The sequence below is a fragment of the Boeremia exigua genome (genome assembly GCF_020726555.1).
Source record: "Boeremia exigua strain MPI-SDFR-AT-0100 chromosome Unknown C7974scaffold_7, whole genome shotgun sequence".
NCBI classification, from domain to species: Eukaryota; Fungi; Ascomycota; class Dothideomycetes; order Pleosporales; family Didymellaceae; genus Boeremia; species Boeremia exigua.
Genome location: NW_025763524.1, coordinates 1550563 through 1578118, shown reverse-complemented (window position 1 = coordinate 1578118; position 27556 = coordinate 1550563). Strand labels below are relative to the sequence as shown.

The following is a 27556-nucleotide window of genomic DNA, read 5'->3' as shown; positions in this document are numbered from 1 at the left end:
GACCTTACCTGGCTCCTTTCCAGCTGTGCAGCGAGCGCTTATCGAGCGTCAACTGCTCAGCGGCCGACGCCACCAAGTCCGGCTTGACGGAAGGAACAGGTTCATTCTTGTCGTCCAGCTGAGGCCTCGGCGAAGAAGCCTCAGCTGTTTCTTCCCTAGCCTCTCGACGTTGCCGGAGTCCTGCTTCTGGAAAAGCAGGCGCTTCGAGCGTCCTCGGCGTGAGCGGAGGGGTCAGAGTGTTTTTAACCGTTGCCCTCGAAGCTACAATATCAGACAGACCCCTCATGCCTCTGTCCTTCGACCTATCAGTCTTACTAAAACTGCTGGCTTCGCTAGACTCGACGTTGTGAGTGCTTTGCGTCTCGGGCTTCTTTTGTGAAGTGTGGCCAAGCTGCTTGCTGTCGTCAGGATGAGGTGTTGCAAGCGGGTCTTTCTGTCGAGCAAATCTAGGGCCCGCGTGACTCATAATCATAGGAGAACCGAGAGATTCGACATCGGCATTATCTTCTTCGTCCTCTTCTTCCTCATCCTCGCGTACGGATGCTAGAGATATGTACGATTTGACAGGTACGAGGTCGACCGAGGAACAGGCTTGCGAGAGGACCGATGATTGTGGCGAGGCGGGCGCGCCATGTGTTTCGTCTTCAGGTAGTTTGTTGCCGATTGTCGCCACGCGCTCAAGAATTTGGTCACGACCGACAGGGAAATGTTCAAGCCCCGGCTCGTGGAGATCGATATCCTCTGCGTCTGATTGTGGTAGCTTGTTTGGAAGCGTGCTACTGCTGGTGCGCGTCCTAAAAAAAGCATGGCGCAAACTAGCAGATGATTCTTTAGCGGCGTCCATATCCTGACCAAAGACTGGGGCATCATATCTTGTCGGACTCATGCTAAAAGATCGCTCGGATCCCGAGAAACTTTCGGCGGCAGAGCCTCGCTCATGCGGAAGCAGAGGTGTACCGTAGTCTTCCGCAGACATGTCTTGTTCGTGGGAAAAGGTCAGGGCGTGGCCCAGTACTCTGGAGACTTTGCCGTCATTCGAGTAGGCGCCGTACCGCATGTGATGATTTGGCTCATACTCGTACTCGTCCCTACTGAGACGGCTTTTTCTAGAAGCAGCGTCACTGTTCTCACTCGACGAGAAGCCAGTCTCGTGTGGCAGAAGCGGCGCTGCGTCGAAATTGTCTTGGTCGTAGTCATCGTCTACTTTTTTTTTCTGAGAAGTGAAGCCGGTCTCGTGGGGGAGGAGAGGCCCTTGGACGAACTCTCCCTCTTCGTCGCTCTCCTCAGCTGTTGCCCCTTTCTCATGTGAGAGAAGCGGTGCATTATTGGGTTTGCTTCCCTTGCCCACAAAACCTGTCTCATGGGAGAGAAGAGGAACGAGATCCAGCTCATCACCATCTTCCAGATCATCCTGCGATTCAGCAGAGGGCGTGTTCATAGCATCACCCGTGCTGGTGTGGTCGGTTGAGTACCATGCATACTCTTCTTCGATTATTTCCAACGGACGCTCAGGCAGGGACTCTCCTGAGTCTTGAAAGGATTCGTGTCGAAAAAGTGGGACTCCTGTCTCGGAAGGCTCCAGCTCGTCAGGTTCTTCGGGCGAGCGATCTGGGGACGCGTCCGCTGATCTCGATACGTGCCCTGGCTTGTCGTCGGCCATTTCGGCCAATACCAGTGGTACTTCTGGCGCTTCTGGCGCTTCGAGTGTTTTGACGTCAAGGGGAGAATTTGCCTTGGTCTCTTCAAAGTCTGGCTCAGGGTCGGCAGCGCGCTTGCCCTCGTCCACTGTGAGGCTTTTAGGTTGGACGTCACCATACTCTGGCTGGGCCTCATCCTCAACCTTCTCAACCACTAGAAAAGGGATCGGCGCTGGGCCCATATCGCCCGTATCTATAGTACTGTCTTTGCGATCCAGCGTATCCTTCCCGTTGGTCGTGCGCGCGAGACCGACGTGCGAGGGCGCAGGTTTGACGTGGACGACATTGTTTCGATTGCCTTGCTCGTCCGTAGCTAATGTGTGTCAGTCCTTGTCAGGAGTGCAGGCATGGTAATACACACCAGATTCTTTGGACTCGTCGACAACCCAGTGCCCTTCACCAATGCGGATCTTGTACTGGTAGCTGCCCTCGGCAACATTGGCAAACTTCTGCTCGAAGACGAGATCCCCGGACGATGTGTTCTCCTTCTTCAGTGCCAACTCGAGAGGTGCCCATGGCGGGGTGCTGAGGGAGGTGACCACATACACAGGAGGCTCCACGCCAGGCTGCGTAAAGGTAATGGTCGCCTCGCTCTGCATTTTGACGTTCGCTAGTACGATTGGTGGATACGAAAGGGCAGCACGTGGAGAAATGCCCTGCAGCGTTGGGTCGCTGGCGTGCCGGATCAGCTGGGGGAGGGGTTCGAAGCTCTTGGTAATAGGGTCTGCTTTGGGAGGGATATCGTCAGTCGTTGAAGATGGGCGTCTGCTAGTCGTCCACAGCGACCGCAGACGACGGCGGTTGGAGCGTGATAAGATGCTCATGGAACGGGGAGAGGGGTCTAGGTGGTCGCACAGGGTGAGTTCATGTGCATAGAGCAGACGTACCGACGCGCACTTCACGGCGCGATCATTCGATGCAAGTAGAGCAGTCTCCACCGAGACAGCTTCTCACGCGACTGTGGTCCTTAACACTCGAGGGAAGCGCGTGGGCATTTGTTGGGAGTGTGGACGGCGGTTGGCAGGTGCTCAGCTGCAGCTTCCCGGCCCATTGGATGTACACCTTTAGCTCACTCACAGTGAAAGGATAAGCTCGACTGGGGTTTTCGGATTGAATCGATAGTTCTGCCCGGGTCTGACGGCTGTATTTTATCCAAGCCTGCACGATGCACTCCCCGCAGTATTACATCCATGCTGGCGAAGCGGTTCGCAAATGACGTGAGAGCAACGCATGCCGTCGTGCAACCTGGTTGGAACTTGGAAGGCGAGACGGTTGGCGCTAAGCCTCATTGAGATCGGTTCCGCGGGGAAGGTGTTCACATGCAAACCCCGGCCTCAACAGCCTCAAACCATGCAGTTCACGTCCATCGAATGCTCGCGATCAGCTCAACAAAATTCTCCTTCACCTGTAACGTGTATCTTGGTGGTGCAGCGTGGCTGTGACGCGGTGGCAGCTGCATGCTGCCGTGACGTCTTTTCTGCCTCACTCCCAATCATCATCTCCTCATTTATCGTCACCATCGTCCTGTGAACGCCTGTTCCCGGACGATATGCGCGGTTGTAAGAGCGCACATATATTGCTGACAGCCCTCGTATGTGACATCTTGCACAGGCACAAGAATTCATGTTGTGTACGCAGCCCCGAACTGACACGGACATCGCCCCGAGGCCGACTACCACACGAGGGAAATGTCTGAATGACAACGGGTTGTTGGCAACTCGTTAGCAGCGCAGACCTAGATGCTATATACACATCACAGAAGATCTCATCTAGCTGACGAGCCCAACGTCTATCGTGTTACGCTTCGAGATAACGCGTATGACACACGTGACGAGTTGGTCTAGATGTCGAATGCTGTTCGATGAAGCAGTGTCCCCTCCAGAGGCTGCGCCAGCTCAGTTGTGATACAGGGAGATACGTATACACTCGGACAGTAGTAGTTTTATGCAGAGTCCTCCGCAATACGGTCAAGTCCTGAGGCTACCTAGGCTATGCTTGTCTCCGCATTCGGGTAAGACGATCAAGAAGCCATACATGCTGGAGCATAATGCATACTGATCAGACCACAACGCCTGCAAAACGCCAAAAATTGGCTAATCCAGATCCAATCATGATTCAATATCCTCGAGCGACGAGCAAAATGTGCTTCTCAAGCTTCATCTGGTGTGGAGTACACCAAGAACAAGTCACATGGTATCATACAGATCTCGCACTGTATGGTTTCCGATTCTTATTTCAAACTGCCATGCCTTGTCTCGTAGAGCCGCGGACATGGGCTTTTATGCAACAGCGAACCACGTTGCTGGGATAATCGTTCTTGACAGGCGTCAACCACCACCACTAAGCCAGCCGCAGCCTCATCAACAGCGAACAAACAGCCACTACTGAGCCTCGGATTCATCAAGCCTTGGGCACGCGTTCGATTGATCGCATCGGACCAGGTTGATGGGTTGAGATAAAGTTTCGATACACGCTCTGTTACAGGACATGCCGCACCATACCCTTGCCATCACGTCCGAAGTGGAAGCATCCACAGCCGCGTGGTCTCTCTCGCCGTTTGAAAATATTCCAGAATATCTGGTTTCAGGGCTCCGGCATTACGTTGCTGGGCCATGCCGAGCCGGTTTGGGAGTACGGCACCCAAACGGTCTCCGCAACAGACCGGGTCACATTGCCCCGTGCACAATATATCCACGACTCTCCGCTCACCCATCTTCATTTCTCTTTGCTTTTGTCGCTCTCCCGTCGGTCGTTTTGACACCACAGTCCTTCGTTTACTACACCTTTTGCGCTCTAATTTCTGTGGAGTCTGGTGTTAGTTGGCGATACTCCATGTTGTTTGCTGGAACCACGATTCATAGGAAGTATCGACATACGGGTTGACATGGGGCATATAATTATGTCGGCAGCTGCCGACCAAGGCCCTTTGTTGAACCGTGTGAGTCTGGCTCTATACACCGTAGCCGTTTTCTTCGTCCTACTCCGGTCAGTCTCGTCGCCCATTGTGGGCATCAACACAGTACTGATGAGGTGCTAGCTTCTTTACACGGGGCTTCATTGTGAAGAGATTCGGTCTCGATGATCTCTTCATTCTAATTGCCATTGTACGGTACATCCACACAAGTACTGACGGCTCTGCTAACGCCACCAAAGGTTCTGGGGTTCGGCCAAACAGCCACCATCATACTACAGGTCGATCATGGAAGGGGTCGACACTCGTCCGAGCTTCACCAAGAAGACTACGACATGATGCTGATGGTATGGTTCTGCCCGCTGACTACCGCCGCATTGAGCTAATTTGAACAGTACAAGTGGATCAACATGCTCATCTACTTTGTAGCGAACTGGTACGTTTGCACTTCCACAACTATCCTAGTCTTCCCTAACGCTACTGTCTAGGGCAGTTAAGATGTCCATTCTCGCACTGTACCACCGCATCGGCTCCGGAAAGCGCGGTCTGCCATTGATTGTGCAGTCCCGCGCCATCTGGATAACATCATGCTTCATCTCAGCGTTCACGCTCGCTGTACTACTCGTATAGTCCTCCCTCCACCCCAGCCGCGCCATAACCTGACACTCTCCAGGTCCAAGTCTTCTCCTGCCTTCCCGTCACCGCAGCCTGGGACGTCGAGCAAATTCCCATCATGTGCATCGACGGCACGGCCTTCATGCACGCGCAAGCCAGTATCAACGTCTTCACCGACGTCGTTCTCTTGATCTACCCGCTACCGTTACTCCCACTGCTGCAGTTCAACAAGCGGCAACGAAGTACGCCTCCGCCCTTACCAACCTCATCCCTGAAGTACACACCACTAACCCCTCCCCAGCCGCCCTCATCGTCATCTTCTCCATCGGCCTCATCCCTGTCATCGCCAGTACCATGCGGCTGTGCGAAATCGTCATGAGCGGCAACACCGTGCAGACCGGCATGACCTGGCAGCAAGCCGACACAAGCTGGTACGTCCCCCTCTCTCACATCCATCTCACCCCAGCACCTTCTAACGCCCCGTAGGTCCTGGGCCTGGGTCCCCGTGTGGTCGCAGATCGAGGTCGACGTCGGCATCCTGACAGCCTGCCTGCCGTGTCTCTCGCCCCTGCTGCGCATGTTCTGGAGCGAGGTGCGCGTGCCCCGCATCACGACGCCGAGTATGGTCCAGCTGCCCAAGTATAGTGGGAGTTGGGATAGTGTAGATAGCAAGGATAGCCAGGCGAGCGGTGGGTCGGTGGGCAAGGAGGAGGGCGGGAGGGGCGACGGCGCCGTGCGCGTCAGCGAGAAGGAACTCCCTGCGCTGCCGGCGGGGCCGCGCGGGCGGAGCGCCGCGGAGGGGATGTCTGGGTACTATGAAGATGCGAGCGACGAGGAGGAAGCGCGGGACGCGGACGACATCGGCGTCGCGCGGTCAGATAGCAAGAGAGTTGAGCACGCGCTGCGGAAATTATGATATCAATGAATTTACTCAAAAAAGCGCCGCCTCGTATACTCTGTCTACTTGCCGCTCTCGCTCTCGCTGTCCGAGCCCAGAAAACTGCCCTCGTGGTCTTCGTCGCCTGGCGTCCCAAGCAGGCCCCGCTCCTCACTCCCCTCCGCGACGCCCTCCCTCTCCTCTCTCAACCCGCCGCGCCGCACGCCCCCGCCGCCCCCGGCGTCGCCGTACTCCTCGCTCTCGTCCCACGCCTCGTCCTCCATTCCGTTCAGCACATACCACACGTCCTTCTTCGTTAGAAGGCCGCGCAGCATGCCCTTGTCGGTGAAGAGCACGTATCGGAGCCCGAGTTTCTGGAACATGCTGACGGTGAGCTGGAACGAGGCGCGCGCGTTGAGCGTGATGGGCGTCTGGTCCATCCAGGGTCTTAAATCGAGCGAGGAGGACGGGTCCGCGAGGGGCTGGTGTGCGAAGTGGCACTCTGTTTCCTGGGGCAGGGACTTTGAGATGGTGAGGGAGAGGGCGTAGAGAAGTTCCGTGCGGGAGATGTAGCCGAGCAGGAGGGCGTCAGAGGATGCGGGGGAGGAGTCGTGTTCGGAGGGCGGGGAGATGACGGGGAAGCCGCGGTAGCGGTGGGTCTGCAGCATTTGGCGCAGCGACTGGATGGTATGGCCGGTGGCGGAGATGGTGGTGAGGTCCTCGATGCGCGTCATGACGTGGGCGGCAGGAACGTCAGGAATGCTGGAGCCGTTGTCGTCGCGATTGTCGAGGAATGGGTAGCCTTTGAAGTGGATCCAGGATTCGTAGATACCTCGCGGGCTGATGGCGTCGCCGATCCATTTCGATATCATGACGGCTATCATAATGGGTAGGACGTATGTCAGAGCGCCGGTGAGCTCGAACATGATGACCACGATGGAGACGGTCATGCGTGTCGTGCCCGCCAGCGCGGAGGCAGCGCCGACAATCGCGTAGGTTCCAGGCGTTACACATTTAACGTCGGGTTCGCAGGAGCCGAAGATGAAGAGATGGGAAAATGCGGTCTGGAAGACTTGGACGCTGAGACCAACTGCGCGGCCGTAGAGGCCACCGATAGCCATGGAGGGAAGGATAATTCCTGCGGGAATCTGCAGGCCGAATGTGAAGGCTGCGAGCAAGATGCCGAGGAGGGCTGAGATCAAGAGCAGCGCGATAACGCCCGTGTTCGCTTTCCCGGATTTGCAGAGGCCGAGTGTGTCTTCTGTGAGGTCGGCACATTCTGCGAAGAGTATATAGACGAGCTCAGAGGCTTGAGCGCGCATGAATTTGATGGGGAAGTTGATAAGCGCGGTGACGAACGAGATGATCACGACTTCAGTGACAGGGCCTTTGAGGTAGGTGCGGTCCTGACGCCACGATGCTATGGCCATGTTGAGCTTGATGAAAAGCCCGCCGTAAAGACCACCAATGATGCCGAGAAGTGCGAAGGGAACGAGCTCGAAATCGTGCCAGCCACTATGGTAGGTGACCTGGTAAAGAACGAGTTTGCCGGTCCGGAACGGGTTGAAAGCCTGAAGGGTGACGGCGGCGACCATGGCGCAGACGAAGCTGCTCCACATGGTCTTGTCTGGGAAGTAGTACGATAACTGTTCGAGGCTGAACAATACACCACCGACGGGTGCACCGAATGCAACCGAAATACCAGCTGCTGCGGCCGCGGAAAGAACTTCTCGTTTTCTTGCTGCAAATTGTTAGCCAGACTCATGTACGGGTGTGAATAGTACTGACCTTCATTACCATTCACGTTGCCGAACAGCTTCATGAACAGATTTGCGGAGCAGCATGCCACGTGAACCAAAGGGCCTTCTTTACCGAGCCACAGCCCTGATGCCACTGCAAGACACTGTAGTCATCAATATCTGGGACTCAGATGGAGTTGAGGACTTACCAGGCCAAGCGTCTTCGTCACTAACGTCCAGCCACCCAGGAAATGCCGAATCACAAAGCCGCCCAACACAGTCTTTATCTCTGGGATACCACTATGCCTAGCATACGGCGAGAATTCCCTCACGAGCAGACTCGCACAAGCTGCAAAGAAGACCTGTTCAGTGTCAGCTCATCGGCCTTCGCAATCTCCACATGCAGCCACTCACCGAGAACAGGATGAAGAAGATATACTCCACAATCCACTTCCCGCCCACACTCCCAATCCCCATCGCAACCCCCCACTCCTGCCAATCTGCACACTGATCCCCCGTATCAATTCCCCAGCAGCAAAACCCCCTGTTGAGATAGAACCTCCCATCACCCTCTACACTACTGCAATACCCCGTCTTCAGATCCGCGAGCCAGTCACTCGCCACATCGATGAATGCCGCAATACCGCCTGAAAGCACCCCCGCCGCAACTAGTATAATCCACACCTGGCTCGCGTCAGCCAGCTGCTTGACCGAGCCCAACAGCCCCGTAGCGCTGCTGTACAGATGCCGCAGCCGCTGCCGCTCCTGCGCGTACTCGAAGATCCAGTCGATCGCGGTCAGGTCGTCGTACCCGACGCGCCGCCCGGGGCCCTCGACATACCAGTCCAGGCCCGCGGCGTCTTTGGCGTCGGCGAGGTGTGCGCCGGCGTCGGCGGGCGTGTCGAGGTAGTTGAGGATGAGCTCTGTGGCGCCGTCGTCGGGGGCATTGGTGGTTGCGGGGCGGCGGGACTGCTGGGTGCGCGGGCTGGGGGTGTTGCGGGGGGAGGTCGAGGGCCCGGCGAAGAAGCGTGGGAGGATGGAGGACGGGGTTGGTTTGGGCTTGCGCTTGAACGAGATTCTGGCTTGTTAGTACCGCGGGGTGGTGTGTGGTGCGTCGGGGACGTACTGCTCGGACAGGCTGGGGTTCAGCGGGTCGTCGGCCAGCAGGGCTTCCTCGTCGCTGTGGTCATCTTCAACGGCGGGCTGCTTTCCGGGCGCTGTGCGGCCGGAGGGTGGGCGGCTAGAGGATGCTTCGGCGTGTGCGTGCGGAGACTGGCTTGCTGATGAGCTTGACATCCCATGGGCGAGTGTTTGGTGAAAGCTGGCGTGTCATTCTTCGCGGGCGCATCGTGTCGCTGATGCTCGAGCTGTCGTATCTACGTAGGGCTGAATCAACTGGCCTGTGCGTGATCTGCAACATCCAGGGTCTCGAACATGTGAACAGTCCAGACGAAAGGAAAATGATGTACAGTGGTAAAGTCAAAGAATTTGTTCATGGTAATATATCATTCTGTAAGTAATATACTGACGTCAAACGCCTCATCATCCATACATCGTGCCTTATACATTGTCTTCTGTACAGTCAATTCCAATCATCCTGAGGCCCCTACTCCTGATTGAAGTCGACCACAGCTCTGCCAGCAATCTCGCCCCTCCGTAGCTTCTGCACAGCCTCGTCGAATTTGCTCAGAGGATACACCGTGTAAATTGGCTTGAGCAGGCCCCTCTTCGCAAAGTCCAGCGTCTTATCAACATCAGCCATGCTGCTCACAAGAGTCCCGTGGATGCTCTGCTTCTTGAAGCACATCTGATTGGGATCGACATCGATATGCTGGGTGCCTGCAGGAGGCAGACCGATACACATCACCTTTCCGCCCACTCGGCCACCGAGGTAGCTGACAGAAGACGGGTATGTCTGTACCGCGGTGACGAAAACACCGTGCGCTCCGATGCCGTCGCAAATGCGGATAATTTCCTCGGCTACGTTCTCAACTTTCTTGAAGTCGATGAACTCTTCCGCGCCCACGTCCTTGCACAGCTTCTCCTTGTCGGCACCGGTGTCAATGGCTACAGCGCGCAGTCCCATCGCTTTCGCTAGCTGGACGCCCTGCATGCCGACTCCTCCGCCTGCGCCTGGAAAGACGGCCCAGTCTCCAGGCTTCAGGTCGGATTCCTTGATGGACGTGTAGATTGTTGAGGCGGAGCACATGATCGGTCCGGCGATGTAGTCGTTTACGCCGTCTGGAATGATGGTTGTGTAGCGTTCGGGTGACACAACGTATTGTTTGTAGGATCCGTCACACATCAGCCCGGTGAAGACTGCGCCTGCGCAGTAGCACTCTTGACCGCCGCGACAGAGCTCGCACACACCGCAGGTATCCTGGATGGGCTGTCTGCTGTCAGTTCAATCTGTACCTCGAGGTTGCTTGCAGATAAACCCACCTTAAATCCAGCCCTCATGCCAGGCTTGAGTTTCTTGACTTGAGCGCCGACCTGCACGATAACACCAGCGCCTTCGTGACCAGCACACTTGGTGCCCATTTCAGACATCTTTGGTAGTGCCCAATCGTTCAACATGAAGTGAATATCACTGTGGCAAATACCCGTCGCGTTGAGCTTGATCAAGACATCGGTCGGCCCTTCGATTGCTGTCAGCCTGTGCCAGTGCGAAGCAGTACTGTAGGCATACCCGGCTCTGGAGTGGGAACATCTTGGACCTCGACATGGAAGTCAGGGCCCTCATTAACAACTACACCACCTTTGCATGTTTTTGGAATGTCGAAAGTCTGGACCTTGTCGTCTGCCATGGTAATATGGTTTCTGCAATTGATGGGATAGGGGTGAAGAGCAGTGATCGAGTAGAACAGCACAGAGGTCGAACGAGATAAGTATACTTGAGATAGCTATGTATGACGAAGTATTTAGGAACTGGCCTCGGTCCTGCCATTACCCCTCTTCATGGGAGAGGGTCTTGCTACTAGAAGTCCACATCGTTCAGGTCTTTAAGAAGTACGCCCCATTGCAGGCTCTTTTACTGTTGGTTCGGTTGAAAGCTATGATGCCGCACACCCACCCATTGCGTAGAGGCCCTTTAGGTGCGTGGTTCTCAGTCATGCGAATCAACAGTAAAACATGTACTTGACTCGGTGGGTGCGAGTCGGGGTCGAAAGAATATCCCCGCGAGGTTCCGCACTGCGAGTCACGAAGAGTGCGGAATGCGCTGGCAGTGGCCTTCGCTGTCGCCCAGCGCGTGGTGATCCTTCGTGTGGAGCGCCGACCGAGTGCGGGGTGGCCGTGGGGAAGCTTGAGCTTTGAGGCCTTAAAGTCAAGGCAGACGGCCGAGGGCACAGCACGCCAGCACATGTGGCCTGCTCTGCAAGGCTCATGCAAGCAGAGCCCGGAGCATGTCCAAGCATCCAAGACAGTAATTTCTTCCGGACCGTGGCTTTCCGCCCTGTTTGCTACTGTCATCCGCCTCGATCTCGGCCTCGGTATTGGTAAACGTCACGTGTCAAACGCGCCATGCTCAATTCCACAGCCGCTGATTCGCCATTGCCGTTGCCGATCAGCATGGTGCGGTTCCGAGGCGATGTAAGACGCAATAGATTCGTGGCGGGGTGTAACACTTAGTCAAGACCCATCAAATGCTTAGAGGGCAACAGTGCTCAATTGCAGTTGCGATAAGAGATGGCAGGACACAGTGATGTAGAGCGCGACGAGCAGTGTGAGATCGGCTCACATTGTTAGTAATGTCTCGTTGCCCGGGCACGCAGCGAGGCAAACAACGGGGAAAGTGGGGCTCAAGTTGCTGTGATCCTAGGCAAAATCGAGCTAACAAATGCGACCCCGTGCATCATAGGTGAGGGGCAACAGCGAGTGGATGGCCAGACGTTGGAGATTACGAATTGGCCGCTTGCAAAGGCTCCTTATATACTCAACGCCCACCGAGCCACCCGTTCTGCACATCCTCTCCCCTCACACATACAACTCGACCCACAGCAACCATGTCTAAAGGCGAGTGTCCCATGAAGGCTGCCAACGTCGCCGGCGGTGGCACGTCCACACGCGACTGGTGGCCCAACGAGCTCAGGCTCAATGTCCTGCGCCAGCACGATCCCCGCCAGAACCCTCTGAGCGCCGACTTCAACTATGCCGAGGAGTTCAAGAAGCTCGACTACCCGGCCTTGAAGAAGGACATCGCCGCCCTGATGACCGACTCCCAGGACTGGTGGCCTGCAGACTTTGGTCACTACGGTGGTCTCTTGTGAGTACCTGTTTTCGTTGCATCAGTGCATTGGCTAATACTTACTCAGCGTCCGCATGGCATGGCACTCTGCCGGCACCTACCGCGTCTCTGACGGCCGCGGTGGTGGCGGTGACGGCCAGCAGCGCTTTGCTCCGCTCAACGCCTGGCCCGACAATGTCTCGCTCGACAAGGCCCGTCGCCTGTTGTGGCCCATCAAGCAGAAGTACGGCAACAAGATCTCCTGGGCCGACCTGATGCTCCTCACCGGCAACGTCGCCCTCGAGACCATGGACTGCCCCACATTCGGCTTTGCCGGTGGCCGTGCCGACACATACCAGTCCGCCGAGGACGTTTACTGGGGCGGCGAGACCGAGTGGCTGGGCAACGACGTCCGCTACCACGACGGCAACAAGGGCGTCGAGGGCGAGGGCGTCGTCGATGGCGACCAGTCCAAGAACGACGTCACATCCAAGAACGAGGTCCACTCGCAGCGCGACCTCGAGAAGCCGCTTGCTGCCGCACACATGGGTCTCATCTACGTGAACCCCGAGGGCCCCGACGGTGTCCCCGACCCTGTTGCTGCTGCTCACGACATCCGCACCACCTTCGGCCGCATGGCCATGAACGACGAGGAGACCGCCGCCTTGATTGTCGGTGGCCACTCCTTCGGAAAGACACACGGTGCTGCTCCCTCCGATAACACCGGCACAGACCCCAACGGCGCCGACCTCGCTGAGCAGGGCTTCGGCTGGAAGAACGAGCACGGCTCTGGCAAGGGTCCCGACACCATCACATCCGGTCTCGAGGTCACCTGGACCGGCACCCCCACCAAGTGGAGCAACAAGTACCTCGAGTACCTGTACAAGTTTGAGTGGGAGCTTGAGAAGTCTCCTGCTGGCGCCAACCAGTACGTCGCAAAGGGCGCTGATTCCATCATTCCCGATGCGTATGACTCCAACAAGAAGCACAAGCCTCGCATGTTGACCACTGACTTGTCGATGCGCTTCGACCCTGCTTACGAGAAGATCACCCGCCGCTGGTTGGAACACCCCGAGGAGCTGCACGACGCCTTCACACGTGCGTGGTTCAAGCTTCTCCACCGCGACATGGGCCCCCGCTCCAGGTGGCTCGGTCCTGAGATCCCCAAGGAGGTTCTCATCTGGGAAGACCCCGTCCCCGAGCAGGAGGGTGAGGTCATTGGCGAGAGTGACATCGCGTCGCTCAAGAAGGAGATCCTCAACGCAGGTGTCGAGCCCTCCAAGCTCATCCGCACTGCCTGGGCCTCGGCTGCTTCGTTCCGTGGCTCTGACAAGCGCGGTGGTGCCAACGGTGCCCGCATCCGTCTCGAGCCTCAGAAGAACTGGGAGGTCAACAACCCCTCTGAGCTCCAGGAGGTCCTCAAGGCTCTTGAGGGTGTCCAGTCCAAGTCCAGCAAGAAGGTCTCTCTTGCTGACTTGATCGTTCTTGGTGGTGTCGCCGCGATCGAGAAGGCTTCCGGCGTCTCTGTCCCGTTCACACCCGGGCGCACCGATGCCACACAGGAGCAGACCGACGCCCAGTCGTTCGAGCACCTCGAGCCTGTCACTGACGGTTTCCGCAACTACGGCAAGGGCACCGACCGTGTCCGCACCGAGCAGCTGGACGTCGACAAGGCCAACCTTCTCAAGTTGACCCCACCTGAGATGACTGTTCTTGTTGGTGGTCTGCGTTCTCTCAACGCTAACTGGGACGGTTCATCCCACGGTGTCTTCACCAAGCGCCCTGGCCAGCTCTCCAACGACTTCTTTGTCAACCTTCTTGACAACAGCGTTGAGTGGAAGGGCACCGGCTCCGGCAGCCCTTACGAGCTGTACGAGGGCAAGGACCGCAAGAGTGGCCAGAAGAAGTGGACAGGTACCCGCCACGACCTGATCTTCGGTTCGCACCCCGAGTTGCGCTCCATTGCCGAGATCTACGCACAGCCCGACAACGCCGATAAGTTCGTTAAGGACTTTGTGGCAGCATGGGACAAGGTTATGAATTTGGATCGTTTCGATATCAAGGCGAAAGCGGTGAGTGGCACATCAAGTGTTTCGACCAGGCCTCGTCTCTAAACGAGTGATTCTTCTGTTACATGTGCGCTTTATGTACCGACTTCTCGCGACTGCGTTTACGTTCAGTAACAAAGCGCGGCTTACTGACGAGTAATGATAGTAATGATACCGTAAATAGAGCTGTAGAGCCATAGCCACCCAAAAGATACCTAGGTAGTCGGTAGTGTAGGATCAGATAGGAGAGAGCAAAGCCAACCGAGATCGAGGCAGATAGCATGACTTACGAATGTCACAAAGTTACGACCAACTGTGCAGTCTTGAAATTATAAGTGACAGTCGGTGAAGTCGGAGTGCGTTGTTGCACTTGTGCATCTTCCTTTCACACTGTTGCATCTTCTTTTGGAGTGCTGCATTGTCAGCTGGTCACAAGACAGCTTCGGCTTGATCACACGAAATTTCCCGCATCGTCCTTCGCGCTCATTTCGCTCTGCAGCGCCTCGACACAGCCTCTGAGAAACTTCGCACAAAGGGCAGAGTTGCAATCGTCCGCAGCAGCTTCACACCGCCAAGCTCGCCGCCACCCAATCGCGATTCAAAGGTCCGGAATCGCCGCTTCGGCGAAACCATCGTCATGCAGCCCGGACCACTCATAAACACATGGCCACGCAGGGCGTCCTGCATGTGGAGAGGCGGGTGCATGTTTAGCTCGGCCTCCTCGCTGCTTCGTGACTTTCAAGCTCTCGTTCCTCGACCTCGTCGTCCCTTATCTGTTGCAGCATTCCTTTGTGCAGTCTTGTTTCACCTTTATTGCGGAAGCAGGGCCGCCAATCAGGTTTATGCTCGCGCTCGCTCACATTACGCAACTGCTGCGATGAGCAAGGTGATATACGCGACGAGTAACAGAAGACAGCAACTGCTATACTCCCGATAGCACGCAGAAAGAAAGGACTCCGTGTATTCAGGAGAAACGCTTCACACAGACCACTCGTACTAGCTACAAGGCGCGCATCATGGCCCACGAACACAGCGATTCCGAGCCCAGGAGAAGGAGACGCACTCATTCGTCATCTCGAACATCAAGTTCTCGATCGACGGCCAAACAGTCGTTTGTTTCGCAATCAGTCGTTCAAATCAACACGAATGTACATCCCCACGCAGTCCATACTGTTTCGACACAGCATCTTTATCCAATGTATGCTGCACATCGGTCCGGCCCGCCCCCAGCATATCCAGGCAGCCCACCTCAGCACCCCGTGTACGGTGCAGTGCCACAGCAGTATCCGCAAACATATGGATTACCGCCACACTCCGTCGCATCTCAGCACAGCCCTCCGGAGGCACGGTTCGCATCTCCATCGCCCCCTCGGCATCAGCAACCACGAAAACCGTCACGCGACGAAGGCCCGTTTCAGCAGCAATGGGACAGACTGGATCGCATAGCAACGAAGTCAAACGCGGATCTGCGGCAGGGAACCTCCAAGTTGATCACGAATTACATTGAGCGACCAACACATGCCATCGCAATGAGGAGTATGCAAACCCTGTGCCAAGGAGCGGCACTTTGCGACGTCATCAGCTCCAAGTTCGACGCAGTCATCACTAGCATTGACGATGACAAGTTCAGTGGGAAAGAGGAGGATCTCAAAGTGTACGAGGATACACAGCCAAGACCGACTAATCCTAACCCACCACCACCTGGACGCCGAAAGGACACAGCCGAAGACCAAGTTTACGAGGCGCTGGGAGGTGATAAGGGCTCAAATCACTTCGCCAAGGTCTGGCTCTACTCGAACTCACGTCTCCCACCGCATCTTCCTCCCTTCAAAGTTTACATGCCAACCTACCCGCTCCTATGTCTGGCCGCGACGTATTCAGAGCGCGTCTACCAACCGCCCGTGCCAAAATCGAAGGAAGTCGAAAACCACATCCCAGCAAACTGGCGCAGCGGAACCAAAGCCATGGTACTGAAATCCATACCAGTCGACGACATGAACACAGTCGTATTCGCAGTCCGCGGCAGCCAGACATTTATGGACTGGGCCGTAAACTACAACTCCGCCCCCACAAGCCCCGAAGGCTTCCTCGACGACCCGTCCAACTTCTGCCACGCAGGCTTCCTCTACGTCGCACGCAAAATGGTCAAGCCTGTCGCCGAGCGGCTCAAAGTGCTCATGCAAGAAAACCCCGCGCGCTCCAACTGCAGCCTCTTGATCACGGGGCACTCAGCCGGCGGCGCCGTCGCCGCCCTGCTCTACGCGCACATGATGTCCAAGTCGGTCGACAGCGAACTCAACTACCTGACCAGCTTCTTCAAGCGCGTGCACTGCGTAACCTTCGGCGCGCCCCCGATCTCGCGCTGGCCGCTGCGCAAATCCGACGACCCGCGGTACAAGAAATGGCTGTTCTACTCGTTCATCAACGAGGGCGATCCCGTGCCGCGCGCAGACAAAACCTTCTTCAAGAGCCTCGTCAGACTCTACACGTCCCCCGCGCCTGCCGCGTCCGCCCTCTCCCACACCATCGCCAGCATCAGCACGCTCAACCTCGCGCCCGCGGCGCCGCCAAAGTCGCGCCTGCGCTTGCGCCGCCCCAGCAAGGCCGCCGAGCCGCCGCCGAAGGCGAGCACGGCACCGCTGCCTGGCGTCGAGTGGCCGGTGCCCGCGTGCGAGCTGAGTCCCGCAGGGAGGCTGATTGTGCTGCGGGCGCTGCCGGGGCGGCGCGAGGACGATGTCGAGGCGGTCACGGTCGAGGAGAGCATGTTGCGCAAGGTCATGTATGGGGATCCGTTGAAGCACCAGATGCGGATTTACAAGGAGCGGATTGATCAGGTGGCGACGAAGGCTGTTACTATGGGGGGCGCTATCTGAGGCGGGGTTCGCGGGGGGGCGCATGTCTATTACAGAAGGGGATGTTGCACTGGCTTGTAATGTGCTTGGATACATATATGGGGCTGGTTATGGCGTCCACGCAGGTTCGTGTGACTTTCAGCCGTATGAGATCAACGAACAAATGAACGCTACCGTCTTGCACTCCTGGTAATCATCTCACGCTACTCATCACACAGTCTAGTCAAGTAGACTTGCCAAGCGCGTCCATACATCCTACACACTCATCCCATGCACGATGAGTTGACCCTCCCTCTAACATGTAGCGTACCAGGCACATCACCCCTCTGTTGGACAGAGCACTTATTGTAGCGAGGGCTAGACACTTCTCCACGTGCTGCCCAGGCACGAACACGTGCCAAATTTTGCTTCAGGAGCCTGCGATTGGCTACACGTATCTGGTTTGACAGCCACGACACTCCGGAATACATCCTGCAGGGCACACACGTGGCTTCCGACAACCCACACGGCTACCTGCCTTTAGTACCGTGGAATGCATCTTGCTGTTCCATGGTAACAGAAGTCCGCGTGTTTCGGTAAACGTCGGTAAGGGGAGGGAGCGAGACCTGTGTGAACTATGGTACCGCGCTACACTAGATCAAGGCAGATGTATTAACGTCGGGACGTTTCGGGCGCACCGGGGCTGTGCTTGCTTGGATAATACTCGAGTACTTTCTACATGGGAGATTGTGACGAGCGGCGCGGTGTATCGGGTATAGAGTAGTCTACACATGTCACCAAGCAAAGCACAATCCAGGTCACCAGAGAACAGACATCATTGTTTGCAAACTCTTATATTCATCATTAAACTCTCCGCGACTACTTCGCCACCTATCCAACTCATAGACTCGTAGCTCGTAAGTGCATTTAAGCGCCGTTGCCGTTGTACAGGAACAGGTTGGGGCTGCCGCTAAGGCTGCCGGTGACACGGCCAGTAACGCCAAGAGCCTTTATGCGAGCAGTGACGGCAGCAGGAGTGGTCAGGCCCTCGAGCGCCTGGAGGTAGAGGGCGACACCGACGACGTGGGGGGTGGCCATGGAGGTGCCGCTGAGCGAGGCGGTGGCAGAGTTGCTGCCGATGTAGGACGACAGGATGCCGACACCGGGACCGAAGATGTCGACGCCGGCGCCGTAGTTGGTGAACGAGGCGGTGCGGAAGGAGCTGTCGGCGGCGGCGACGGTGATGGCGTTGGGGGCGTTGGCGGGGGACTGGCCGGAGACGGGGAGAGGGTTGCCGTTGAGGTCACCGTTGCCGGCGGCGGCGACGGAGAGAACGCCCTGGGTGTAGGCGGCTTGAATGGCGTTGGTCCAGGTGGTGGAGGCTTGGCCGCCGAGGGACAGGTTGATGACCGAGCGGGCGGCACGGCCCTTGGAGGTGATGTCGTTGACGGCCCAGTTGAAGCCGGCGAGGATGTTGGAGGTGGTACCCTGGGCGCCCTGGAAGACCTTGACGGAGATCAGGTTGGTGTTCTTAGCAACACCGTAGGTGGAACCACCGATGGTACCAGCAACGTGGGTGCCGTGGCCGAGAGTGTCAGTATGGGTTCCAGAGAAGACGTTGTAGCCGAGAGTGGCACGGCCACCGAACTGGGTGTGGGTGGTGATGATACCAGAGTCGACAACGTAAGCGTAAGTGTTAGATCCAGCGGTGGTGTCGTAGATATACGAGGTGGAGGAGCCAGTGCGGTGGCTGATGGCACCAAGACCCCAGGTGGCTCCGGTCTGGGTAGTCAGGGCCTTCTTCTCGAGGGTGTCCTCATGGACCTCATCGACGTTGTACCAGAGGTAGGCAATTGTGTCGGGCTCGACGAGAGCGACCTGTAGTAGTCAGTATGAGTGCCAGAAGTTGAAAGAATTGTGTTTCACAACTATGGAAATGTGGGCAAGAGTACTTGGCAGGCTCAAGGGACTTAATGTACTGAGGCAATACGCAAGAACCAAGGAGCACATTGATACCAAGAAAAAAGGGAGCAAAGTTCAGGCTAGAAGCCTTCAGTGGCTTAGACTGCTACTCACATCAGGGCTGGCCTTGATCTCAGCAATGGTGGCCTCGTCGAACTCTCCAGCGTACGCCTTCCAATCCTTAATGTCGAACTGCTTCTCAATACCAGCGGTGTCACGCTTGGCGAAGCTGCGCCTGTGGACATCGGCAGCCCAGTTCAAGTGAGCCTCGGCGGCAGCAGCATCGACACCAGGCTTAAGGGTGACGATGAACTTTCCGGGGATGATGTCGTCCCTCTTGGTGATGGGAGCAGCGGGAGCCGCGAGGGCAGCCGGGAGCAATGCTCCGATGAAGAGGGCGAGGTTGCGAACGTTGATCATCTTGACAGCTATGGTGTGTGAGCGGAGTGGTCTTCAGATATCCAGGACTGAACTTACTCGAGAAGACAGTGGATGTGGACCGGTAGAAGAAGCTGCTGTTCCGAGGCTGATGCTTGGATGATGGCTGTAAGGCGGCCTTCCGCGTACCTTATATACAAGACCGAGACGTTAACTTGACCATATTATCACCATTCGGCGTTTGTATGATGCCATTAGGACTACATGGTGAAACTGCAGCTGTATTCCTAATGAAGAAGGTGGAAGGGAATTACCACGCGGAAGGGGAGCATGGTGTCTTTTCGAGCAATCGTCCAATACTATAGCGCGTGTTCCAAGGCCGTAGAATCGGAGCTTCTCCGTCTCACTGTTGTGTTGCTGCTATCGCTCTTCAGACGTTAACGTGTAGTGACCAAGAAGGTCAGGCTAACACCTGCCGAATAGGGACGGCATTTAATATGCGATTGGCAGGGGTAGCGCCTTGCCAAGCAAAAGTACCGGGACAAGACCATCAAGAAAGAAGGAAGCAGATTGGTGACTCCAAGACAGTCATGCGTCAGACTGTGGGGAACGTAGAGAAAAGGATGAGGATACCGGAAGTTCATCTGCTGTTACTGGTTGGAAGAACCAGGGGAGAAAGACATTAGTGATAGTGTTGCTTCCTGAGCAGCCACCTGCTCAATGGCCAGTCTGGCAGCAGACCGGCGCGTAAACCACATTACAAGAGTACTCGCTGTTTTAGGCTACTCATGGCGCCCAAAAGCAAGACCCCAGACAGAGGGGTGCGAACGATCAGCTTCGCCACACAACATGCGCAGTAGGCACCCAAAGCCTCTGAACTCATGAAAACACTGAAGGAGGCTTTGCAAGGCGATCCTGTGGCGTTCGTGCGAGTCACCTGCACACTCTGGCGTCCTGGGCTACCTCCGAAACTTGGATCCGGTCTACCAAGAAACTTCGTCTTAATCCTAGGTAGGCATGACTCGAAGCCTCATCCTGGGCGTCGTATAGATCTACCTGTTTACAACCATCTCGGACGGTGTACAGATGTGGCAGTGTCATGGCTGATCCTGCGATGCTAAGCAAATGATGCCACTGGGCGCGGGCATCACGATGGCAGCGATCAAGGGAAGCGTGGAGGCGATGGATGGAAAAGAGCGAGCGTCAGTCTTGGAACCCTTTCATGGTTAAGCAATTTGCTTGGCGACAAACCTACTTGCCATATGTAAGCTGTGATTGGTAGGAGAGATAATGACTTGCCTGTGTGTCTGCCCTCCCGGGCCGTACCGAACGCGCCAAGATTATTCCAGACTTGCCAAGCCATGAGCTTAAGCAGAAGAGGCAGCTTGTTTGGCTCACACGCGCACATGCCTATCACGTCTTATCGGCAAATGAAAACGACTTGTGAGCCCGCAGATACGCCGGCATGCATGGCGGCTAGAAGGGCGGCGGGAAATATCAGAATCGTGGACTCCGGTTGTCACGGCGCTTTGCAGCACGACCCGTACCTGAATGTGTTCGCCACCTGCCTTTACAAGGACACAGGGCACGGAGTCGATAAGATGCTGAGATTAATCGTTAATTAAGAGTGTTGAGACTGTCGGACTTGAGATTCACGATCCATCACGTGACGTGATTTCCTTGTTATAAGTACAGCCGCTTCCTTTCCGTTTTCGCTACCTCGAGGGTTTGCGCTGTCCATATCGCGTTTTTGTCATGTTCTTTTCTTCGAAGCAGTCGTGATGGATCGTTAAGCTTTCCGGGCAAAATGCATGTAAAGCATTCTCAAAACTCCAATAGCAGTCAGCCGATCAGGCACATTGCCGTCGATGTTAACAATGGTGCCTGCCATAGCACATTGTTCCTGGGTAGTCCTTCAAAAAGACCTCTTACCCAAGGAAGACCCCGTTAGGTAGTCTTAGACCAAGCACTCTCCAAGGACCTACCTCCATCGCTCGCATTTGACGATCACAGAATCTGTACGGGGAGTCCATCAGGCCCTTCTATTTACATAACTTCGCACCTTGAAACATCGAGACCTTTTTTGGGACACGCCCTCTTATCAACGCTCTTGAGCTGACTGACCTCTCGGCGGGACTCGCCGTTACGAACACGTGTTGGATTTGGGGTGCGTGTCTTACTTCCCCGAGTCGCATGGTTGGGACACACAGTTCTTTGGCCCGTCGAGGAGTGAAGAGGTGCTTGTCTTGATGTTCTCGAGTTTACGTGAGGTGTAATCTGCCTGCTTGTTGGGTCTGAAATACCCAAGTATTTCAGAGCGTCAAGCACCTCCTGGGTCAGTGCCGGAGGAGAGTTAGTGCGAGGATGGCCCATGACCTTCACAAGTTCCCGGAACGCTTGTATCACCAACTCGATGTGCTCTACTTCCATCTGAGTAAGGGTAGCCGTCTCTTTGTGTTGCGCTTCGTCGCCTCGACCTGAAACATGCACCGATGAATTTGGACATTTGTTCTCTGAAATGATGCCTTCGTTGCACTTGACCAAGGTTGTCGATGTCGGTGCAGGTGGTTCCGGAGTGTTTGCCGTCCATGCTGCGTTCGCCTCGTCCGTCGCGTCAAAGCCAACCTCATCACCTGTCTGTTCCAAATCCTCAGGTGAGAAATAGTCTGCTATCCAGGTGGAATCAGTTTCATAAACCGTGTAGTTCACGTCGACTGGATGCAATGGATCAGTACTGGCAACATAGTCGTAATCGTAGACGTAGTCTGGATGATCGGGGTGAATCACCTCTGGCGGCTCAGGTATGTCGTCAGGGAACACTTCGTTGCGGAGGGGAGATGCTTGGGCCGTGGAGTGGCCAAGCTCGACTCGGATAATAGTGCGGTCCTTGTGGGTGTCAGGAAAGCGCTTTTGGGCAACCCACGTCTCAGTACTGAGCCTATTCTTCAGCTCGTCGACCAAAATCGTCACCTCAAGCACTCCAGGAAACTGTTTCTCCGTGATCTTTTCCAGAAACCCCTCTGCCATAGACAACTTTCGGTCTCGATCCCTCTCGAAAGCTAGAAACTCGCACGGACCGCAGTTGACGGGAATGAACATGTTAATGTACGCACCAGGCTTGCATGCAGCTGTTGGCCGGCGACGTGACTGTTTGTGTTTTGTGCCGCCACATTTGGACAGTCTCACGCTGAATCCGTGCTGACAGGCATATCGGTACTTGATAATCTTGCACATGGCGATCTCGCTACCCGGGAAGTCTCTCAATGGGGTACAGGTGTGCGTAGGGTGCAGTGAGAGTGGATTAGCTGTGTCTCATGACTTGCGCGGCCACTGGAACCCGTGCGTAGTCAACTGTGTCATACAAATACTTAGTGATTGTTGATAGTGTTGATGTTGATAGAATTGAGCGTTATACGAGTGTTAGTGGGTTGGGCGAACGTGCGTGGTGTGTGTGCTCGAGCTGGGCTGTGGTGTTTGTCAAACCCCATCGTACTTGCGTGAACGTCGGGAGATTAGGCAGGACGGACGCCGACGTCGCAGTCAAGAGGCCGTCGTTTGTAGCAGCATGTTTGCGCTGGTTGTCCCAGAGACGCCGACATCGCCGCGACGAGGTGAAGGTAAAGATCCGAGGTGTCAGTGCCATCGCCGACAAGAGACTCATAATGTCTCCGTAGTTATGATACGAATATAGGAGGCCAGTGCAGGTATAGGTTCAAGGCTGACTTTCTCTTGTTAAAGGCGTGTGTGGGTCTTCACCTCCGGAGTTCTTCCTTAATCCCTGAAAGATCGACCCGATGCCTGCATAGACGACACGTCAACCCGTGGCGCCGGGTATAACGGCCAGTGCGTGTGTTTATTTACAGCAATTGTAGCCGGCCCGTAGCCGCCGAGTCTATTGAACGTTGTCAGGTCGATACCTTGCTCCACCCACCGAACATGCTGAAACCTTGGAGGCCCAACGGCCACAGTACAAGATGGGTGACCCTCCGACACTTGTTTCTCGGGTTCATTTTCAAAGCTTGACCAATCTACGAGCAGAGAGTTTGTCCTCGAGCTCTGATCTGAAGCAATGCACGCCGCGCCGGTATTACCTATTACCCCGACGCTGATCTTTCCTGTACGCCGGGGCTGGTACATACCCAGGCAGTGCCGGCATGCGGTGCATGCAGCAAGGGTTTGCCAATCTTCAACAATGTTACGTTCTCTTAGAGGTTGTGACTTGCTGTTTGTGTGTATGCCGCGCTGGACGCGTCCGCTCGAGGTGGGTGGATCCCATACAGGGGGTGGCACGCCGGATGCTGGCTCACGGCTGCTTGTTGAGAGTTTGACCAATCTGCAAGATCGAAGAGTTCGTCCTTTTGCTCCGATTTGCGACCGTGTACGCCGCGCCGACACCATGTCTCAGCCCGATGTGACACCTTTCTGTGCAACGTTCTGTGCTTGGCTGCGAAGCTACGTTGGGCCTTTATACATACAAAGTGAAGCTTGCACATTACCACGGGCCAGGTGCGGGGCGAAACTTTTTGACAACACTGTTACAGGATGTAACAGCTAAGAACAGGGATAGGGATCTTAAGACGCGCATAAGATTGTCAACAACGTGACGTGTGTGTGTTTCCGAGAGATTCAACTGTACCACAATGTGGTGTACAGCTCATGGCGCATTACGCATTACTTCGTGAGAAAACTATGAGTATGAGTGTGATGTGGGTCTGAAGAGCTGAACTGAAAGGACCGGCCGTATCTGCGTATCCAACGCCATGCCAAACCAAGAAAAATATACAGGAATCACGTTGACCAAACATCAACATAAGAAATCTAGTAGCGCACCACAGGTGTGTGCGCACTGCCATCTTGGACGATGACACCCTCTTTAACACCTTCTTTCTCGATCTTGTGCATCCAATCATCCTTCTTCTCTTTCTTCAACATCCAACCACTAAACACTTTCTTCAATCTGCTCTGCTGCTGACTCTTCGGCGACTTGACTACATTAGGGGGCGCAGACTGATCTGACGTGTCTACGCTAAGGTTGCGTGAAAAGTTGTGCTGATCCATACTCGATTTGCTGGTATCGGCGCTCTGATGACGGGCGTGGCCATTGTGGGGAGCGATGTTTCCAGTCGAGGAGGACCAGCCGGTCATCGTTTGGGAGATCTCTAATTGGTCCGGTCGGGGAGAGCTCTTCTTCGAATCCGATCTCTGCTTATTGTACATAGGAGACCGATGGCTGTGCGACGGACTTTGGGGATGTGATTGTGCATATTGCACGGCTAAATTGTCGGACCCGTTGCTCATGTGATGACTGCGCGTTGGCGAAAAGGGACCTTGCTGTTTGTCGTGTGCGCGCATCACACTAGCGATGTGTGAGCTGGACAGTTCAGGTTGTGGCTTGACTTCGCCTTTCCACGAGTCAAGACTGGGTAGTGGTGGTAATTCCCGATTGAGGTTGACCTCTGACTTTTTGGAGTGCTCTACGTCCGCGTCTCGACCCGCCCTCGTTGCCGGTCTGCTGTTGCTCCTCGAATTGACCCTCAACGCCGAACCCCAGCTTCGCCAACCGCGCTGAGACCCTGTACGCCTCGGCTCGCCGTCCTCATCATACAACGCCAGGGACTCCCTGGATTGAGTACGGCTCAGTGCTCGAGAAGGCGCGCGGGAGACGGTGGTGCTGCCTGGGAAGATGTATTCCTTGATGTTCTCCTTGATACTTCGAGCACGGCTCGGTGGTCGGTTGGCGGTGGAGGGAGCTTGCTGAGGAGAGTCGTTTTGTTGTCTCCTCCTCTCAAGCTCCTTACGCATCCACTCAGCAGCTTGAGCGTCTGCGATCGCCGCTGGCTCCAGCTGGTGAGAATGGCGGTTGGACGTCCCACCTGAGGTAAGAGCGGCGGACGAGGGGGCAGTCGATGCCTGATTGACGTACGCATCGGTGGTAGAGGCGGTCATGGGGGTAGCCAGGCTGTCGGTGTCGACAGACTCTGTCCTCTTGCGTTGAGACCGACCCCTCTGCAGCGTCTCGGCGGGCGCTGGCTTGGCTGTGGTATACTTCTTTGTTGCCGACCGCGCCCGCTCGTCTGAGAAGGCGTCGTCGAAGCGCTGTCGGGCAGACTTGGTGCGGACTGGCAGGGTGCTCTGCGTAGGGGCCTTCTTCGATTCGGCCTCTGCTCTGATTCTCCTAGCTTCGAGGGCAGTCTTGAGGTCGATCGGGGCTCCAGTGGGCATCTTAACCCGGACCTCGTTTGCACCGACTACGGCATTGCTCTGCTCGCCCTTGCGCCTGTTCATGGCACCGAAGTCCAGTCGTGGATCGGTGTCTTCCATGCCATGGTCGGAGGGCTTGAAGTTCTGCAGCACATAGCGGCAGGCCACGCGCAGCTCGCGTTCGGTGTGGGCGTCGAGCGACTGGCGGCTGATGTAGGCGGCGAGGTGGGGGAAGTCATCCTTCGAGTGGTGTCGCCTGTGGGCCGGCGCCTCCTTCTGCGACGGGGCACGCGCGGGCGGCTCTGCTGTCTTGTCCTTGGCGGCGTCGGGCTTGCCGGGAATCTTCTGCGCTGCGTCAGTACGAGCATGTGACCTGCAGGCGCAGGATGCTTACAACGGGCGCCAAGTTGAAAGAAAACTTGCGCTTCATGGCGACGGTTGGTGCAGTTAGAGATGCGGTGCTGCTGCTGGTATACTTGCGCAGGCGGGCGGTGCTGCTATCAATAGCACGGCGACGGCTGGGACGGCGGAGGATGAGGCGCGCGTGCGCGTGTCCGCATTCGAGCCGGTATATCTCCGCCGGCTTGAGGCGACTCCGGCGATGGCGGCGCAGCAGTAAGAATGGACAGGCTTCCAGCAGACCAGAAATGCGTGCGCAGCAAAACGGGGACGAGCACGACAAGGAGGGCGCCGCAGTGGATATATCGCCTGTGGCCTCCCGCCAGGAGGTGGTTTGGGTTTCAAGTGATGCTAGCTGCGGCAGGGAACATGGCTGGCGGCCTCGACTTGATCGCTGGCCGGGGTGTCTGCTCCAGCACTGGCCCCGCTCCGCGCCCTGGCCAATGGGCGCGCCCTCGCCAGTGCAGGCGCGCCTTGACTCCAGCGAGTACGGCAGCCACCACTGTCCCGTTGTCGTCTTGCAATCACGGCCGGCATCTCGTGGTGCGTGTGGACCTGTGCTGCCGTCCTGTCTGCGCGCAGCCCCCCACCTGGCCTGCGAAGCCGTTCGGCAGCCCGCCTGGCGGCCAAAGACTATCGAAATTGCTGGTGCTGCGTCCCACGAATCATTCACGCGCTGCGCCCAACTCATTTCTCGATGCAGGTCGATGCGTGTCGATGCGCGTCGAGATGCCCATCCGGGTGCCTCCACACTGGTCTTGCTCTGCCGCAGTAGCAACCTTGGCCTGCATGCAGTAGCAGGAGTGCTACACTCCTTCCAGCTGCACCAACTCGCGAGCGGCGACACCCTCCCAGCATCCGTGACTGTCCAGATCGAGAAGACCCTTTTGCGGGGTGCTAGTTTCACTTTTCCTCTGTCCGGCGTTCGTGGCTTGCCATTGCCTGCCTCACCGCCATCTGGTGGTAGCAGCACCGCAAAGTCGAGACCCGTGTTGCTGTGACTGCGTCCTTGACCTGCGGCCTTCCGAGCGTGCGTGTCGCTTAACCGCAAAACTTCCGTTCACCGTGTCACGGCGCATGTCGTGCCACTGAACGCGCTGGGGCCATGAAACGTCTCTGCAAACGGTCGCTTGTCTATCCACTTCAGTCGTGTCTTTCGTCATTTCGATATCGATTTCATCCGTTGTGCATGCTCAATATCGGGCCTGTATATGCTTGGCTCAATGCAGCTAGCATCTACCGGTTAATCAGGTACCTTCCCTGTCAGATGCACAGCACATCCTTCATGACGACCGAAAACATCGGCCTCCAGCTGCTCCTCGGATATGAGCCTCTCAGCCACCTCGTACGCCGTCGCTCAGCACTGCCGTTCTGGCCATCTGTCTTGGACAAAGAATGCGCAGTGTCACCGACGAAAGAAATCCCGGTAGCAGAGCCGCAACATCGGCAGCGTTCCGGCTCAAAGAATGACTCTCCTTGTGTCGCCTGGGCGCAGGGACATTGCTTGTTGGCGCAGTCAAGCAACAATAGCCGTGAATGGTCGATCGCCTTATTTAGAGTCAAGCATTGACCCAGGCCACGCCTCGTTCACCACCGTCACAACAATACAAAGAACCGCTCTCACGAGCAAGAGCACACTTACAGTATGTCAGGGGTAAGTAGTCAATGTGTCA

General features: G+C 56.2%; 10 protein-coding genes across 10 annotated transcripts; 3 read left to right on the top strand and 7 right to left on the bottom strand.

The window, feature by feature from the left end:
• Positions 1-4: 4 nt before the first annotated feature.
• On the bottom strand, positions 5-2296 carry C7974DRAFT_377164 (uncharacterized protein; the record flags this gene model as incomplete). Its single annotated transcript, XM_046140335.1, has 2 exons — positions 5-2010; positions 2059-2296. The coding sequence occupies 2 exons, from the start codon at positions 2294-2296 to the stop codon at positions 5-7; spliced, it is 2244 nt and encodes a 747-aa protein (XP_045996468.1).
• A 1999-nt stretch (positions 2297-4295) lies between these two features.
• Positions 4296-6161, top strand: C7974DRAFT_205507 (uncharacterized protein). The gene is made up of 8 exons (XM_046136848.1): positions 4296-4682; positions 4735-4801; positions 4851-4955; positions 5004-5044; positions 5097-5232; positions 5282-5465; positions 5525-5654; positions 5710-6161. The coding sequence occupies exons 1-8, from the start codon at positions 4582-4584 to the stop codon at positions 6137-6139; spliced, it is 1194 nt and encodes a 397-aa protein (XP_045996467.1). The 5' UTR covers positions 4296-4581; the 3' UTR covers positions 6140-6161.
• Positions 5959-10802, bottom strand: C7974DRAFT_464073 (chloride channel). The gene is made up of 9 exons (XM_046146258.1): positions 10529-10802; positions 10282-10478; positions 9450-10228; positions 9369-9410; positions 8966-9127; positions 8254-8917; positions 8049-8201; positions 7889-8003; positions 5959-7841 (listed from the first exon to the last, which is right to left on the bottom strand). The coding sequence occupies exons 1-9, from the start codon at positions 10644-10646 to the stop codon at positions 6184-6186; spliced, it is 3888 nt and encodes a 1295-aa protein (XP_045996466.1). The 5' UTR covers positions 10647-10802; the 3' UTR covers positions 5959-6183.
• A 913-nt stretch (positions 10803-11715) lies between these two features.
• C7974DRAFT_337838 (heme peroxidase) lies at positions 11716-14424 on the top strand. Its single transcript, XM_046139221.1, has 2 exons — positions 11716-12103; positions 12153-14424. The coding sequence occupies exons 1-2, from the start codon at positions 11844-11846 to the stop codon at positions 14176-14178; spliced, it is 2286 nt and encodes a 761-aa protein (XP_045996465.1). The 5' UTR covers positions 11716-11843; the 3' UTR covers positions 14179-14424.
• A 737-nt stretch (positions 14425-15161) lies between these two features.
• On the top strand, positions 15162-16976 carry C7974DRAFT_337833 (Alpha/Beta hydrolase protein; the record flags this gene model as incomplete). The annotated part of the gene is made up of 2 exons (XM_046139220.1): positions 15162-16618; positions 16712-16976. Coding segments are annotated over exons 1-2 (1575 nt in total), but the record flags the coding sequence as incomplete, so codon positions are not given.
• An 807-nt stretch (positions 16977-17783) lies between these two features.
• Positions 17784-19547, bottom strand: C7974DRAFT_205434 (alkaline proteinase). The gene is made up of 3 exons (XM_046136846.1): positions 19383-19547; positions 19020-19333; positions 17784-18821 (listed from the first exon to the last, which is right to left on the bottom strand). Exons 2-3 carry the CDS (start codon positions 19323-19325, stop codon positions 17871-17873), a joined length of 1257 nt encoding a protein of 418 aa, XP_045996463.1. The 5' UTR covers positions 19326-19333; positions 19383-19547; the 3' UTR covers positions 17784-17870.
• A 2286-nt stretch (positions 19548-21833) lies between these two features.
• On the bottom strand, positions 21834-22517 carry C7974DRAFT_277558 (uncharacterized protein; the record flags this gene model as incomplete). The annotated part of the gene is made up of 1 exon (XM_046137574.1): positions 21834-22517. A coding segment is annotated over one exon (684 nt), but the record flags the coding sequence as incomplete, so codon positions are not given.
• A 13-nt stretch (positions 22518-22530) lies between these two features.
• On the bottom strand, positions 22531-23013 carry C7974DRAFT_205467 (uncharacterized protein). The gene has a single exon (XM_046136847.1). The coding sequence runs from the start codon at positions 22942-22944 to the stop codon at positions 22693-22695; it is 252 nt and encodes an 83-aa protein (XP_045996461.1). The 5' UTR covers positions 22945-23013; the 3' UTR covers positions 22531-22692.
• C7974DRAFT_205419 (uncharacterized protein) lies at positions 23014-23891 on the bottom strand. The gene has a single exon (XM_046136845.1). It carries the CDS (start codon positions 23679-23681, stop codon positions 23055-23057), a length of 627 nt encoding a protein of 208 aa, XP_045996460.1. The 5' UTR covers positions 23682-23891; the 3' UTR covers positions 23014-23054.
• A 210-nt stretch (positions 23892-24101) lies between these two features.
• Positions 24102-25914, bottom strand: C7974DRAFT_414175 (uncharacterized protein; the record flags this gene model as incomplete). Its single annotated transcript, XM_046143787.1, has 2 exons — positions 24102-25829; positions 25879-25914. 2 exons carry the CDS (start codon positions 25912-25914, stop codon positions 24102-24104), a joined length of 1764 nt encoding a protein of 587 aa, XP_045996459.1.
• Positions 25915-27556: the final 1642 nt, after the last annotated feature.